Genomic DNA, 15,000 nt, shown 5'->3' with positions numbered 1-15,000 from the left:
ATGTACTTCTTACTTTGGCAAGTTTACTAACTATTGTTCTGGAGCTGACCGCGATTTAGGTCTTAGGTTGTTGCCTAACGCTGGGAAAGGATTGAAACTCCTTGCCACAACTATTGCGTTAAAAGTTGACAAACATATTGCACTGTTTACTAACTTTAGCCTATTTGTTTATCCTTGTCAAACGTCAATAACTCGTTCGATCAAGGTGTGTAAGTGCAGTGATCGCAAAGTTCTTCAGCTCGAACCAATGGAATGAACATGAACACACCTCATGGGACTATTAAACAGGGACTATTTCCATGCAATACAATACGTGACGTTAGAATTATAAGGTTCTATCTCCATTTTTGTCAAAATTGAGTTTTTTTACATAATCTGATCCATTAGGTGTTTATTAATGCCTGTGTGGTGTTATTTTAAAAATGTTGACATTTTTGAGTTAGTAATTCATCAAATACAAAGGTTCCATCTCACTAAAACATAATGGAATGTAAAAACTTTGACGCTCAATATCTCTGAACTGCCCTAAACGGAGATAGAACCTTATAATTCTAAACGGAGATAGAACCTTATCATTCTAAACGGAGATAGAACCTTATAATTCTAAACGGAGATAGAACCTTATCATTCTAAACGGAGATAGAACCTTATACATCCAAAGGAATGAACACACCTCATGGGACTATTAGCAGGGACTATTATTTCCATGCAATACAATAGCCGCTGATTAAAAGTAACGTTCTGTTTCTATTCTATTCCGTTACTGGCAACAAGAACCAAGAAAGTGTTGACTGAGGAGGCATTCACTCACATGAATATCCCTGTTCCCTATCTGGATGCTTTCATTGCTCCTCTCACGGGAACTAATTAGGACATTTAGAAAACTCTACATACAGATTAGAGTTGATACTGTTTGCTTACCAATTGGTAAAAATAGTTGTTGTAGTCCAGAGTAAAAGATACATCCAAATATTATGTTACAAAATGGGGAATACCGTCAAGACTGATGTATCAAAAATAAACTACCACATGCTTGTGGCAAAACAATGACAATGTGTTTAATTAAAATACATGTATTTTTGTATTCTTAAAATACAGAACATTCATTTGGAAGACAGGCAGCCAACTAGGGACTTTGTGTATGGATGCCATAGACATAAACCGCTATACCAAGATGACATCCTCATGGGTCAAGGGCTATATCTGGCCTTAGAAGTCACAGGGAGGGCTACCTCATCAGAAGAGTGTGATTCCAAATCACCTCCACTACATTCCCCATGGAGAGATCCGCCCCATTGTAACCAGAGGGGTTTGAACTCTGGACCTCTCTTAGATGTACAGTAAACCTTAGTCAGTCTCACTAAGTAACTCTGGGGTCTAAGAGGAGATTCTCATGATACAAGGGTTACATGTAGGCTTACCAGTCACAAGCAGGGCTATCTTATAATGAGAGTGTGACTCCAAACCACATCCACTACATTTATACCACTTAAAAACACATTTAACATGATTTAAGACATCATTCAAGACAATAATGATGTTTTGATAATAATATTATTCATAGCGCTTTTCTCAGTACTCAGACACTTTGCATCAATGGAGAAGACAATCATTAATACACATAAATGAAGCCATAAGAAGAAAAACAAATAAATAAAAACCAACAAAAGTCATGTACTGATGGAGCAAGATCGAGGGAAAGATACTAAAAGCATGTTCAAAAAGATGGGATGAGAGAACATTTGAAGGAGGGGAGTGTGTTGGATTCCTTGACGTTTTAAAATTTAGGGCAACTAGTTATCAATCCCTTTATCCATTCATTATTTTCATAACATATAGATATTTATCAGAGCATATCAAATTTGGTCAAAGTATTGCTAGGAGTCTATATTTTAACATCAAACCTCATTGATGTTCAAGTGTAGTCAACTAATGTAAACACTTATATTTAGTTTTACAGAAATGGTTTGGCTTCTAAGGTTCAGAATCCTTGCCATGTCTGTGTCATTCTGTTAACACAAACCCACAAGAGTACGATATGTCCTCTGCCTCATGAAGAGCGAGGTTAATGAGAGCTAACAAAAGTAATACGTACACGTAGACCTATTATTGGTTATTGGTTTAGTTTATTAATTAGTAAGTGATTCAAACAGGTCATTATGTAAACGAAGCAGTGACAGAATGGCCAAATCAGATCTTTAACAGAATGACTTGAATTGGCTACATAGACGTACTGTATTGTACAGGTTGTATGTAGCCTAAGGGTTCGTCAGCTGTTCCTATGGGGGAACCCTTTAAGGAACCTTTTGGGTTCCATACAGAACCCGTTTCACAAAAGGTTCTACATGGAACTTAAAATGGTTCCGGAAGGGTTCTTCCACATGGACAGGAGAAAACACAAGGAAATCATTCAGTAGTTACAAACCACCACGTCAACATCCTCACCAAGCATCGCATCGACATCCTCATCTCATGCTCCGGACAACAATGTAGACTTCACATTGTTGTTGATTACAGTTGGGGAAAGCAAAGCTAGCAAATCACACACATACTGCATGCAGCACAAGTAACTGCCACTGAGAATGATGTCATACATGTTGATGTCATACATGTCATGATGTCATACATACGTACACTTCTACACAAAGGACAGAAAGGGAATGTCCTCATCATTAAGGAGTGCATTGAGCACATTGTATGGTGAGATGCCCCTTAGATACATTCTTAAGATCCTTCCCACTTAAGAACGACCCAGGAGCAGTTTGGGTGTCTGTGTGAGTGTCTGTGTGAGTGTCTGAACATGACATTGGCCTACTTGTACATTTTATTTATGTATTTATTATTCATTTGATCATTATTTGGTGCAAAAAGTGTAGGCTATGTTTGTTTTGTATAAAGAAAGAAAAACAAATGTCATTGACTTAATAACAAATCGTTTGATTTATGATTCAAGTCAATGACATTTGTTTTTCTTTCTTTATAAAAACATAATTTTCCTCAAAAGTGCCGTGAGCCATTATTTTAAGAAGGAGATGATATGATGGCTAACGCCCCACTCTTTCTACATATTTGAATCTTTGGGGATGCACCCAGGGAGATATTAGTCATTCCATTACCAAACTTTGAATCTGCCCAATTCTTAAAGTAATGTTGTTGTTGTTTTCAACAGTTCAGTTGGAATTGCTAGAAGTAGTCCATGTGCATATAGTTGTATGGTTTGATGAACTTTGTTATCAAGGGTTTTTGTTTGGCGTACGTTTGAAAGTGAAAAACTGAATCCAAGCCTCCACAGCTGTTCCTGTGGAATTGCCCAACCATTGGCAAACTCAGATCCCTGTTGAAAACTATTTGGAGGGAAATACAAGTATCTTGTTACAACATACATAGAGCTTTTGTTGTGGACAAATGACAAAATAACCAAAAGTAATTTAAATATGTATCTGTAACACACATACTGCCCATCTCTGTCCATCCACATAGATCAAATAAAAAATAAAATAAATAAAATAAAAACATCATGGAACATAACAGACCCATGTTGATTCCATTCTTTTATTTTCTATTGTATGCTGTCCTGGTGCCTTTTCTGTCCTATTCTTTCCTATTCAATTATACTTGAATAAACATCACAAGTCCCAGCAGTACACAGGAAGTAAGGCTTCGATTCAGATCCCAGGATTCACATCAGAATCTGACATTTACACTGATGGCAGGTCACTATATCAACCAAAAGTTCAACGTCTTATCGAGTCAGGATACCCTTTCAGCCTGATTCTTCTCTCTGAAAATGTGTTTACGGCAAACACGTGTGTCATTCATCGTCAGACTTATTTAGCATCAGGAAGAAATCGAATTAGTCTGCAAACAAATTCGGTATGGCCCATCATGTGATTGAAAAACTATTCGGCAAGGGGAAAAACCAAATAAAATAAACACAATCTACAGTCGATCTAAGTCACATCTCTGAGGTATGTGCGTCCAATAAGATAAGCTACAGGCACTGGACTGTAGAGAGAACAGGGGCCTTCTTATGTTGTTCTGTCTGTACGGTCGATGAATGGGAAATGCATCAATTACAGGGAATACTCTGTCTCCTGTTTTAGATGGGACTCAGAGTAACTCACGGCTGTGTTACTGTAGCCTATATGAGTCCCATGCAGCACTCAAACAGCCGATCTTCGTGAACACCAGGCACTAACCCAATGGTTCTCTGGGTACTTGGCCTATCCACAGGGGGAAGTTAGGACGATGTACAAGAACATACTAATGGACAGACTAAAGCCTAATGGACGTTAGAGAATACTTCAGGCAGAGCTGAATGTGATTGGCTGTGCAGTAACCAATAGAGGTTGAGACCCACTGCTCTAACCAACCAGGCTTGCAGACCAGTGGCTACCATGCTAGTGGTCAGGGAGGAAAGCACCCCCTACGAATCGGCTTATCTTGACTGACAGTATACACCCCTGTTGTGTTGTGTTGTGTTGTGCTGTGTTGTGCTGTGTTGTGCTGTGTTGTGTTGTGTGTTGTGTTGTGCCGCCATTGGTGTGTGAATGGGTGTGTGAATGAGTGAATGAGAGGCCATTGTAAAGCGCTTTGGAGCACCAAAAAAGGCGCTATATAAGTGCAGTCCATTTACCATTTACCATTTGCTGTGTTGTGTCGTGTTGTGTATATTTCAGGATGACAAACACTCTCTTCCTCCTCCACTTTCAGTTCACTTGTATCAACAGGCAGGTAGCCTATCATGCAGATCTGCAGCTTTGCATTCCTTTTGATGTATACAAGAGCTGCTTTTTCTCTCCCCTCTCTCTCTCTCTCTCTCTCTCTCTCTCTCTCTCTCTCTCTCTCTCTCTGTCTCTACCCCTCTCTCTCTTCATCCAGTTGGTCTACCCACACATATACAGGTCTGATCACACCAAACCAAACAACAAGGCAGTATTAATCACTGTGAATAATGCAATAGTCATTGAGATGAAAGGGGACTATAGTATCATGTCTTTTAATTCCAAACAGAAATGGCAGGAATCAAGCCCCCAACATTTTCGTGATATGTAACGCATTCTAATGCTTTGGTCCTCATGTCGGGATCCGATGTAATGATCAGACTTTTCATTCGAAAAATGTGAACACATTTCCGCATTGTTGAAAACACAGCTTGTTTTGTGAGCCTGCTAACAATGTAAAGTAGTGTTATAGTTAACTAAGGCTTGACTAGCGAGTGTGTGTTGTCCAAATGATCAGACTGTGTCACATAATGCTTTATTCACAAAATTGTTCCCCCCCCCCCATTATCTCCTAATGCATTTTTCTGCAGCATCAGGGTCTGTCTGATATATTATGTCTATCTCCTTATCGCGGTAATGCTGTTCTGTAGCACCAGAGTGTGTCGGAGTGGGAGAGAGTCTAGCTGTGCTGTCTGCATGTACAGATAGACTGTCGTCCCTCCTGTGTCAGCCAGCCAGCCTGGGTGGTCGGTGTGATTGACAGCTTGGTTCTGCGAGGTTGCCATCCAGAATGGCTCAGCATCAGACAGGTGGTGTTGCGTTGATTTCGGCCCCCCCCACCCCATGACAAACTGTGTCCCCTTAATGACATCAACATGAAGTCCATCTCTGGGGTTATCATTATGACTTTTGCAAAACAAATGGCCACTGTTTACAAAGTAAAAGCCCAGGTGGCTCCTCCCTGCTGAGAGAGAGAGAGAGAGAGAGAGAGAGAGAGAGAGAGAGAGAGAGAGAGAGAGAGAGAGGACACAGAAAGAGTAAGAGAGAAATAATAATAATAATAATAATAATAACTTTATTTGTATAGCACTTTTCCTGCAAACGTTGCAGCTCAAAGTGCTTTAATCATTATATAATCTTAATTTAATTATTTTGTTTAAAGGCAATATTAAAAAGATGGGTTTTTAGTCTTGACTTGAACATATTTGCTGAGGTTGCATCCCTAATGTAAACTGGCAGTGCATTCCACAATTTGGGAGCATAAAATGAGAATGCGGCCTCACCAAATCTCTTCTTTTGTACAAAGAAAGAAAAGAAAGAGAAAGAAAGAAAGAAAGAGAGAGAGAGAGAGAGAGAGAGAGAGAGAGAGGACACAAAGAGTGAGAGAGAGAGAAAGAAAGAGAGAGAGGGAGAGAGAGAGAGAGCGCGAGAAAGAGAGAGATGGGCAGGAGTCTTCCAGCTGACACCACATTGTAACATTGTAGACAGCTGAGGAGGAGCCGAGTCGCCCCCAGAGAGCAGTTGTCATTGAGCCCTGAGATGAAAGCTCACAGGCAGGGTTTGGCTTGGGCACTGTGCTCTGGCCTGGTCTGGCCCTGCCCTGTGCTGGCCCTGTCCCCTACCCATGATCCCTTGTGCTCGGCTGAGGGGGTTATTTTAGGGAGGCCGTCCTGGCCTGGTTCGGAGGCAGTTGACCAAGCTGCACTCTCCCACGTCTAAATTAAATCGGACGCTCGCTGTCACAGTCACTGTCGCCCCCCCCCCGTCACCAATCACCACACACACACACACGCTGCTCAGATAGTCACTTATGACGACACATGAGGTATCGGATTGTCGGTTAAAATTGATTCGGTCAGAGAAGAGTGTGTGTTCACTGTGTTGTGGCCAGGGGAGGCTAGTAGAGGTAGAAATCGGAGGACGGGCTCATTGTGGTGCGGGAATGGAATGAGGAGATTTACAGGCAGGCAAATCATTCCCTCCTAAAAAAGCAAAGCAACACTTTTCCCTCCTCATGGTTGTATCTTGTATTATACACATTCTGTGTTAGTTAGCGTGTTATAGTTAGCATGCTATAGTGTGCTATTGTGTGAGTCCAGGGGTGCTGGTTAGCATGTTAGCCTGTTAGCATGTTTGCCCAGAGGTTTGGCTGCAGGCCCAGATCTGGATGATATGGTTCAGCGCTTGCTGACCAGGTCCTGTGGTGATTCTAGCCCCGTCCTGGCGGGTTTGGTAGCAGTCAAAGGAGCTTACAGGATAATTGGCTAATTTCTCTGTTGGTGGAAATGTTGAAAGGTCCTTTCACTTGAAAAGGCTTAAGATGATATATGAAATCTTTAAATTAGCATAAGTGTCTTTGAGCCTAGCCTTTACCTCTTCTAAGATGTGCCTCAAATTCCTCTCGACAAGATGTGCCTCAAATTCAGACATAATTATTCTCCTCTAGTCTTGCTCCTCCTACACTGCAAAAAGTCAGCTCTCAAAAACAAGAACAAATGCAAAAACAATGCATTGAAAGATGTAAAACAAGTAAATATATCTAGCCACATATATCTCACATTTTCTCAATATGTAAGAACATGTGCTTAAATTTAGCATCCAATGCTATTGCAATTGTCTTAAAATAATATATACCCTGGAATTCACATAGATGATACATTTACTTGTACTACTACTAGCAGGGTTCCCACGGGTCCTTGAAATCCTTGAACATTTGTGAATTTGAGGAAAAAAAAATCAGGGTCTTAAAAGTTTTTGAAAATAGACATGGGTCATTGAAAGTGCTTGAATTCCCCCCCCCCCCTCTCTCTCTCTATCTCTCTCTCTCTCCCTCTCTCTCTCTCTCTCTCTCTCAAAAAAATAATAAAAATACAAATATATATGTTAATATTTTACGTAATTATAGTAGATAAGTCACATTGCTTAACTTAACACAGTAGGCTAACTTTACACATATTTCAAAATAGCCTATATTGTTTTGCTGTGCTGTGGTAGAGAAGGCAAGAGACCATCTAGTGTTCAAGCCTCTACATTCAAAAGCCTCTCTTTTTAATTGTTGTCTGTGAGCGGATAGTTCCTATTATATAAATTCTCATCTAGATCTGTCTCAAACTATGCTGTGTTGGGTCCTTGAATTTGAGGGAATTGAGTCTTGAAAGTCCATGAAAAGGTGCTTGAATGTGATGTTTCAGAAGGTGTGGGAACCCTGTACTAGAAACTTGGCTTATTTTGTCTACATGATTGCTGTGCTGTGTATAAGATTGACAATGAATTCCATTTGGTCATTATCTGTTCTTAATATGTGAAGAGATGAAAAGGATAAGATGCTTGAAATAAGAAATTCTGACTTTAACAAAGCAGTTTTGTTGTCAAAGTTGATCAAACATTTTTAGAATTATGGTAATCCTAGTTTCAAGCATTAAGTTACTCAGAACCAGTAATGTAATCTAAGCAGTGTTGGGCACGTTACTTTAAAAAAGTAATTAGTTATAGTTACTAGTTACTTATCCCAAAAAGTAACTGAGTTAGTAACTGAATTACTTCATTATAAAAATAACTAGTTACTAGGGAAAGTAACTATTGCATTACTTTTTACCACGGTGCAGCGGGCTAAGTTAAGGTCAGTCAGCCAAATGTGACAAGGAAAAGCTTACCCACTGCCATATTAGAAGATAAATGTGATCTTCTTGTGAAGATAGATTTTTTCTGAGCAGGTTTCAGCAGGGAACTTTTCATATTTATTGCACTTCAACAGACCACAACTGGTAGACATATTGTACTTCAAGTATTTTCTTCATTACAAAAGTTAACAGTTAAACAATATGAAGTGCTTTTAAAGTAGTACTGAAATAGTGCCTGTACTTCCACCGTGAAAACGCCACGTTCACCTCAGAACACTCGGGACTCGCCATTGCTGCGTGTATCTCTCTGATACAGATGATCTGATCTGGTATATCATAACTATATATATATATATAACTCCATACCATTGCTGCGTGTATCTCTCTGATAGTTTGAGTGTGTGTGTGGTGCTGTGCGCGCGTGTGGTTTGTGTGTAGAAACATCTGCACAACACTGAACTATGGTTGGCTTACCATGACATTTTCTCTACCATAGCCAATCATGATCACTTAACTCTACCATAGCCAATCATGATCACTTAACTCTACCATAGCCAATCATGATCACTTAACTCTACCATAGCCAATCATGATCACTTAACTCTACTATAGCCAATCATGATCACTTAAGCGGTTGTCTCGCCCCTCCCCTCCCAGCTGTGACTGAGGTCGGATGACAATGAGAAGCTTCAGTAAAGTAACTAGTAACGCGCCGCATTGAATTACCGGCAACGGTAACGGCGTTATAACGATGGAAATAGTAATCAATTAGATTACCCGTTGCTGAAAAAGTAACGCCGTTAGTTGCGCCGTTTATTTTGCGGCGTTATTCACATCACTGAATCTAAGTAACAAGTTATAATATCTTATTAAGATAATTAAGGCATATTAAGACAAAAAAGCTTGAAACAAGTGAAATGCTCTAAGATGAAATTTGCTTGGTAAGAAGAAATATCTCGTCAGACAAGCTTATATTGCCTTGATTGAAGATATTTCATCTTACTTACATTTAACTCAAATTGAAAGTGACAATGAGTGAAAGTTCTATCTACAATAATGGACTGTGTTCAATCACACATTCATGTATGTCCCTGAGGTGTGGAAAAAAAGAAGTAATTCTTCCTTCTTCTACCATGGTAACTGTCAAGGCCCCTGGTCCGAGCATAGATTACTTTTTCTAACGATGACTGATGGATAGATGATTCACTTACTAAGTCGCTTTGGATAAACACATCTGTTAAATGCCAAAAATGTGAATGTAAATGTGTGAATGAATCCTGTTTCTATGACTTCTAACAACTGAGATTTCCTCATATTGAAACTCATAATTCCTCATATCAACTTGAATGAAAATATATTCACTATGCTTGGCCTTTGAAATATGAACTGTGCGAATATTATTGGCTCATGATCTAATCAGAGGTTCTATTTGTGGCGTGTCTGTGTTCCTGTGGGAGTTCTGTGTTATTATCTTGTGGTATGACAGTCACGATCTCTGTATTCAAACACCTCCAATTGAATCAGTGGATATTTATCACCTTGTGTCTCGCCATTCATCAGGGGTCACACACACACACACACACACACACACAGGCACACAGGCACACACACACACACCAAACACAACACAATATCCACGCATTCACGCACGCAGACAGGCAGGCACACACACACACACACACACGTACGCACACACACACACACACACACACACACACACACACAGCAAGCGTGCTGTATTGGCAAGGCATTCTAAAAGGTGTGCTTGAGTTGATACCGAAACTCAATCTCAACTTTAGTATTGACATGACTTCCTGTCCGCCTCTCCACCCGCCCCCCACAGACAACGACAACAACAACAACAACAAGTCATAATTTGCTACTGATGTAGCTTAGCCGTGCTAGCTCTAGTCATGATACATATACATCACAGTGATGTTGCCTAGCCGTGCTAGCTCCAGACAGTCATGATACATATACATCACAGTGACAGTGGTGGGAGTCTCCGCTCGGCTGCCCCCGGGCTGTGATTGAGATGCTTGGATGACCGGGCCAGTGCCGGCGCTCCTTATTTTACATTTACATTTACATTCGTGGCGTTTAGCAGACGCCTTATTCCAAAGCGACTTACAATCAATATTCATTCATTCGTTAGATATTATTGAGGGCATCTGGAGCCCCGTCCCCCAAGTCCCCCCACCGTGCATGAATTATCTAAACCCTGTTGGGGTCGACCAGGCGGCGGTCAAACTTGTGAGAGAAATACTCAAATAATTTGATGTAATCCTCTTTCGGAAGCAATTCCTCACTCCTCCCCCGAGGATGGGATTCAAACGGTAGTTTGGCGTTATTGACAATATTTCTCATGAAGGGAAGAAGAGCTTGTGAGGCTGAGTCTGTATGTGGCAGATTCATCAGCCTGTGTTGACCTTCATTATATGACTAGAGAGAGAGAGAGAGAGAGAGAGAGAGAGAGAGAGAGAGAGAGAGAGAGAGAGAGAGAGAGAGGGAGGCGGGTGGGGGAGGACAGAGAGAGAGAGAGAGAGGTGGGGAAGAAGGGCACAGAGGGATAAAGAGAGAGAGAGAGAGAGAGAGGGGGGGGGGGCGGGTGGGGGAGGACAGAGAGAGAGAGAGAGGTGGGGAAGAAGGGCACAGAGGGATAAAGAGAGAGAGAGAGAGAGAGAGAGGAGGCGTTCAACAAGAGAGACGGCAGTAGTGACTGAAGGTGACTGCCCTGTCCTCGTTTGCTCTTTAACTGCAGTTGAGAAGTCTGGAGCTGTTCCTGGTTCCTGGCTCTCTGCTGGGTGGAAGTCAACTGTATGAATGGTGGTCTGCTGCAGCTGCAGTGACATGTGTTCTTACTGTGCAACCTCTGTTCAGCTCATCTCATCTAGCCAGACTTAAGCTAGTCGAACGTTATTCAAAGCATCTGCTGAATGTCTGTGTTACGACATTTGAATGTAGTGAGTCATTACAGTGTTACTGCACAGACGACGAAGGCAGCTATTCGGTTGTTAAGTCGTGACGTGTTTCGGGGTCCAAAGTTGGCTGAGGCGCTCTCTTCGAAATGCCTCAGTAATAATAATAATTCATTATATTTAGGGTTAGGGTTAGGGCTTTTCTGAGGCTCAAAGACCCTGACAATATGGGAAAAATGGGAAAGTGCTGTGTCCCTTGTTGTATGAATAATTCAGAGTCTAAAAAACGATTAAACTGTCATTCTACCACTGTAGTACACTACACTGTAGTACTCTGGTGCAGAGAATTTCTGGTTTGGACCCGGAAATTGCTAAACGTCACGTTTGACGTCAGACTTAACAACCGACTGTCAAGTTTTAGTGTAACACTTTCCCAGTTTCATCCAAAAACCCAATGTCCTTCTACAGAAGATTTACTCTAACCAGTCCTGTAACCCATCTACTTTAGATGTTATAAACACTGCGATTGGCCGAGACATCCTGTAATCGTCTACTACTAATAACTCTTAACTGTGATTGGCTGAGAGGGTTAACCGGTGTTCTCTGTCTTAGGTGGGAAGGAGAACAAGATGCCCATCCTCATCTCGAAGATCTTCAAGGGTCTGGCCGCCGACCAGACGGAGGCGCTGTACGTGGGCGACGCCATCTTGTCCGTCAACGGGATGGACCTCCGCGAGGCCACGCACGACGAGGCGGTGCAGGCGCTGAAGAAGACGGGCAAGGAGGTCATCCTGGAGGGTGAGCGTGGCGCTGCGCCCGTCTCTAGGCTTAACACTAGAACAGCCGTGCCTTTTTACCTACTGAAAGAGCCGCCTCGGGGTCAAACGCTCAAGCTGCTATTTACACACAACGACCACTAGTTGGCCGCTTGTAAATTAGCCTGCTTCCTACACAGAAAAACAAAAGCAAAATAGCTTTATATACTAGCTTATCCTGATGGGATTTTGAAAATGTAAGAAACCTGGGTGGTAGAACGCACATATCTAGGAAAAGTCGTGAAAGGAGGGTCCTGAAATTTGATCGAGTGCAAAGATATGTTTTTTTCCTCACAGTATGTACTTCTTTCATAGACACGTCACATACTCATACTTAGATATTCTTTCAGTGTTTCATGACGGCTAAGAATAGACCGGGATCCTATCATAACTCAGCGGGGTCATTACTCAGCGGACTCACACGGTGGCCTCACGCGGTGTAATTATTGGGACAGTGAAGCATTTTGTTCTTCTTGTGGCTCTGTACTCACTAAACGTTGGATTTGAAATCAAGCAGTTGCTATGATGTGAAATGATAGATGCTCCGGTTTTATTTGAGGGTGTTTGAGGTGTATGTATTGGTTTCTTCATTTAGAAATGACACTTTTTATGGCACCAAAAGTATTGGGACAGATGAATATTTTGGTTAAATTAAGCACTTGTATTTGGTATTTGGTCACATGTCCTTTGCATGCAACATTTGCCTGAAGTCTGTGACCCATTGACCCAACCAGACACTGGGTGTCTTCTCTCCCTCACGTCTCTTGCCATCTTCAATATTGTTGTTTGTTTGTAGGTACTTTGACCTTTAATAGTGATAGTCATTGTTTGAAACTCCTTGCCTCAAGCATAAAATACACAATTCCAACAATTGACTGACAAGTTGATTGCATAGCAATAAAACAATTATATTGTTATTATTATCTATTCTGTCTCTCGCTCTCTCTTTCCCACTTTTATCTCTCTGTCCTCTCCCCCTGTATCTCTCTCTGCCCCCCCCCTCTCTCCCATTTCTCCATCTCTCTCCACCTCCCTCCCTCTCTCTCCCCTCTCCCATCTACCCCCCTCCCTTCAACGATTCATAAAGTAGAAGTGAGATCCTGTCTAAGTGTCTAAGCTCTGTGTGAGACTTTGAACTTTGAGAACTTGGAGGCAGCTCTGCAGGGGTGTGTGATGGTGCTGAAAGACCTAGAGGAGGTCCTCTCTCTCTATCTCTCTCTCTCTCTCTCTCTCTCTCTCCCATTCCCCTCTCTGTCTCTCTCCCCCTCTCTCTCTGCCCCCCTATCTCTCATTCCCCTGCTCTCTTTCTCTCCCATCTACCTCCCTCCTACCCTCCCCCCCCTCTCCCCTCTCTCTTCACCTGTCACTGCTGCCAACCAGTCAGCCAGAAGGTGGACAGGTACACTGACAGTGTTGAATCAGAAATGAGGTCTTAAGCCGCGGGGTGGACCAGGGATTAAAGCAGGGGCTTTCATGTTGTCCATCGGGTTGCATCAGAAGTGTCCTGTCTTCTGCCCTCCACACCTTCTTGTGATCACAGTGGACAACGAGGTGGGGGGTTTTAAGCCATTACAAAAAAAAAGTGTTCCAAAAAGTGCCTTGCTCTCCAACACTCTACAAGGGGTGCTCGGTTGGGAACAGAATAATTTGTTATGGATTGCGGCTCTAAAAACAAAAATAACATGTTTTCTTTTTTTTACCAGCAACTTTTCTGTGCTTTTTATGGATCTTATCATTTTTGTAATAGACTTTGCTCTGAACGTGAGTCGGGTCCCAGACGACCCGTGGAGACACTCACACAGGCTTGAGACAGGTTTATTGATGTGAGGCAGACAGAGCTCTTGGCTGGTTGGCACAGCGTGGCATGCGCTTGGCAGAGGAGCAACCTGGGCTGGCTGGGGAAATCATTGTGTGGTAAAAACCTCTACACTACTGTCCATACTGGAGCACAACAGAACTGATATCGTGACAGCCAGCTCCTCTGGTCTGGCATGTCCCAGATCACTCCATATTGTAGAGAAGGGGAGAGAGAAGGAGAGAGGAAAGGAGAGAAAAGGAGGGAGAGGAGAAGGAGATAGAGAAGGAGAGAGGTAGAGAGAAGGACGTAGGGAAGGAGAGAGAGGTAGAGCGGGACTGATATCAGACAGCTAGCTCCTGTGATCCGTCATGTCCTAGATCGCTGCATAATGGAGAGAAGGAGAGAGGTAGAGAGAAGGACGTAGGGAAGGAGAGAGAGAGAGATCAGGACTGATATCAGACAGCTAGCTCCTTTGATCGGTCATGTCAGAGATCCCTGCATGGGGCTGTCCTCCCTGGGGACCCGATGGAGAGAAGGAGAGGGAGAGGGAGAAAAAAAGAAAGAGGTGGCATCAGTAGGCTTCTGGACCAGCTTACGGGGGGGGAGGAGTAGATAGAGGAGAAGAGAGACGAAGAGAGAGAAGCATAATAGAAGAGAGAGGGGAGGCGCCTCGGGATCTGTTGAGAGGGGAGAACGAGAGGAGCGGAGAGAGAAAGAGAGAAGGAGAGAGAGAGAAGAAGAAAGGTAGAGCAGGGCCTCTGGACCCTTGCAGAGGGGAGAACGACAGGAGTGGGGAGAGAGAGGGAGAGAAGGAGAGAGAGGGGGAGAAGGAGAGAGAGGGAGAGAAGGAGAGAGAGAGGGAGAGAAGGAGAGAGAGAATGAGAGAGAGGGAGAGAAGGAGAGAGAGGGAGAGAAGGAGAGAGAGAGAGAGGGAGAGAAGGAGAGAGAGAAGGAGAGAGAGGGAGAGAGAAGGAGAGAGAGAGAGAGAAGGAGAGAGAGACGGAGAGAGAGAGGGAGAGAAGGAGAGAGAGGGAGAGAAGGAGAGAGAGAGGGAGAGAAGGAGAGAGAGGGAGAGAAGGAGAGAGAGGGAGAGAAGGAGAGCGAGAGAGAAGGAGAGAGAGGGAG

The 15,000-nt window shown here is 42.7% G+C and overlaps 1 protein-coding gene across 1 annotated transcript in view; it reads left to right on the top strand.

Moving 5' to 3' along the window:
- The window catches only part of snta1 (syntrophin, alpha 1), a 45,104-nt gene that overhangs the window by 459 nt on the left and 29,645 nt on the right, over window positions 1-15,000 (top strand). The window contains exon 2 of the mRNA XM_080545925.1: window positions 11,875-12,060. Coding sequence (XP_080402051.1) covers window positions 11,875-12,060 — 186 coding nt within the window. The remainder of the gene's footprint in view (window positions 1-11,874; window positions 12,061-15,000) is intronic.

The sequence above is a fragment of the Nansenia antarctica genome (assembly GCF_963989245.1).
Source record: "Nansenia antarctica genome assembly, chromosome: 15".
NCBI classification, from domain to species: domain Eukaryota; kingdom Metazoa; phylum Chordata; class Actinopteri; order Argentiniformes; family Microstomatidae; genus Nansenia; species Nansenia antarctica.
This window is presented reverse-complemented; position numbering and strand designations above follow the sequence as displayed.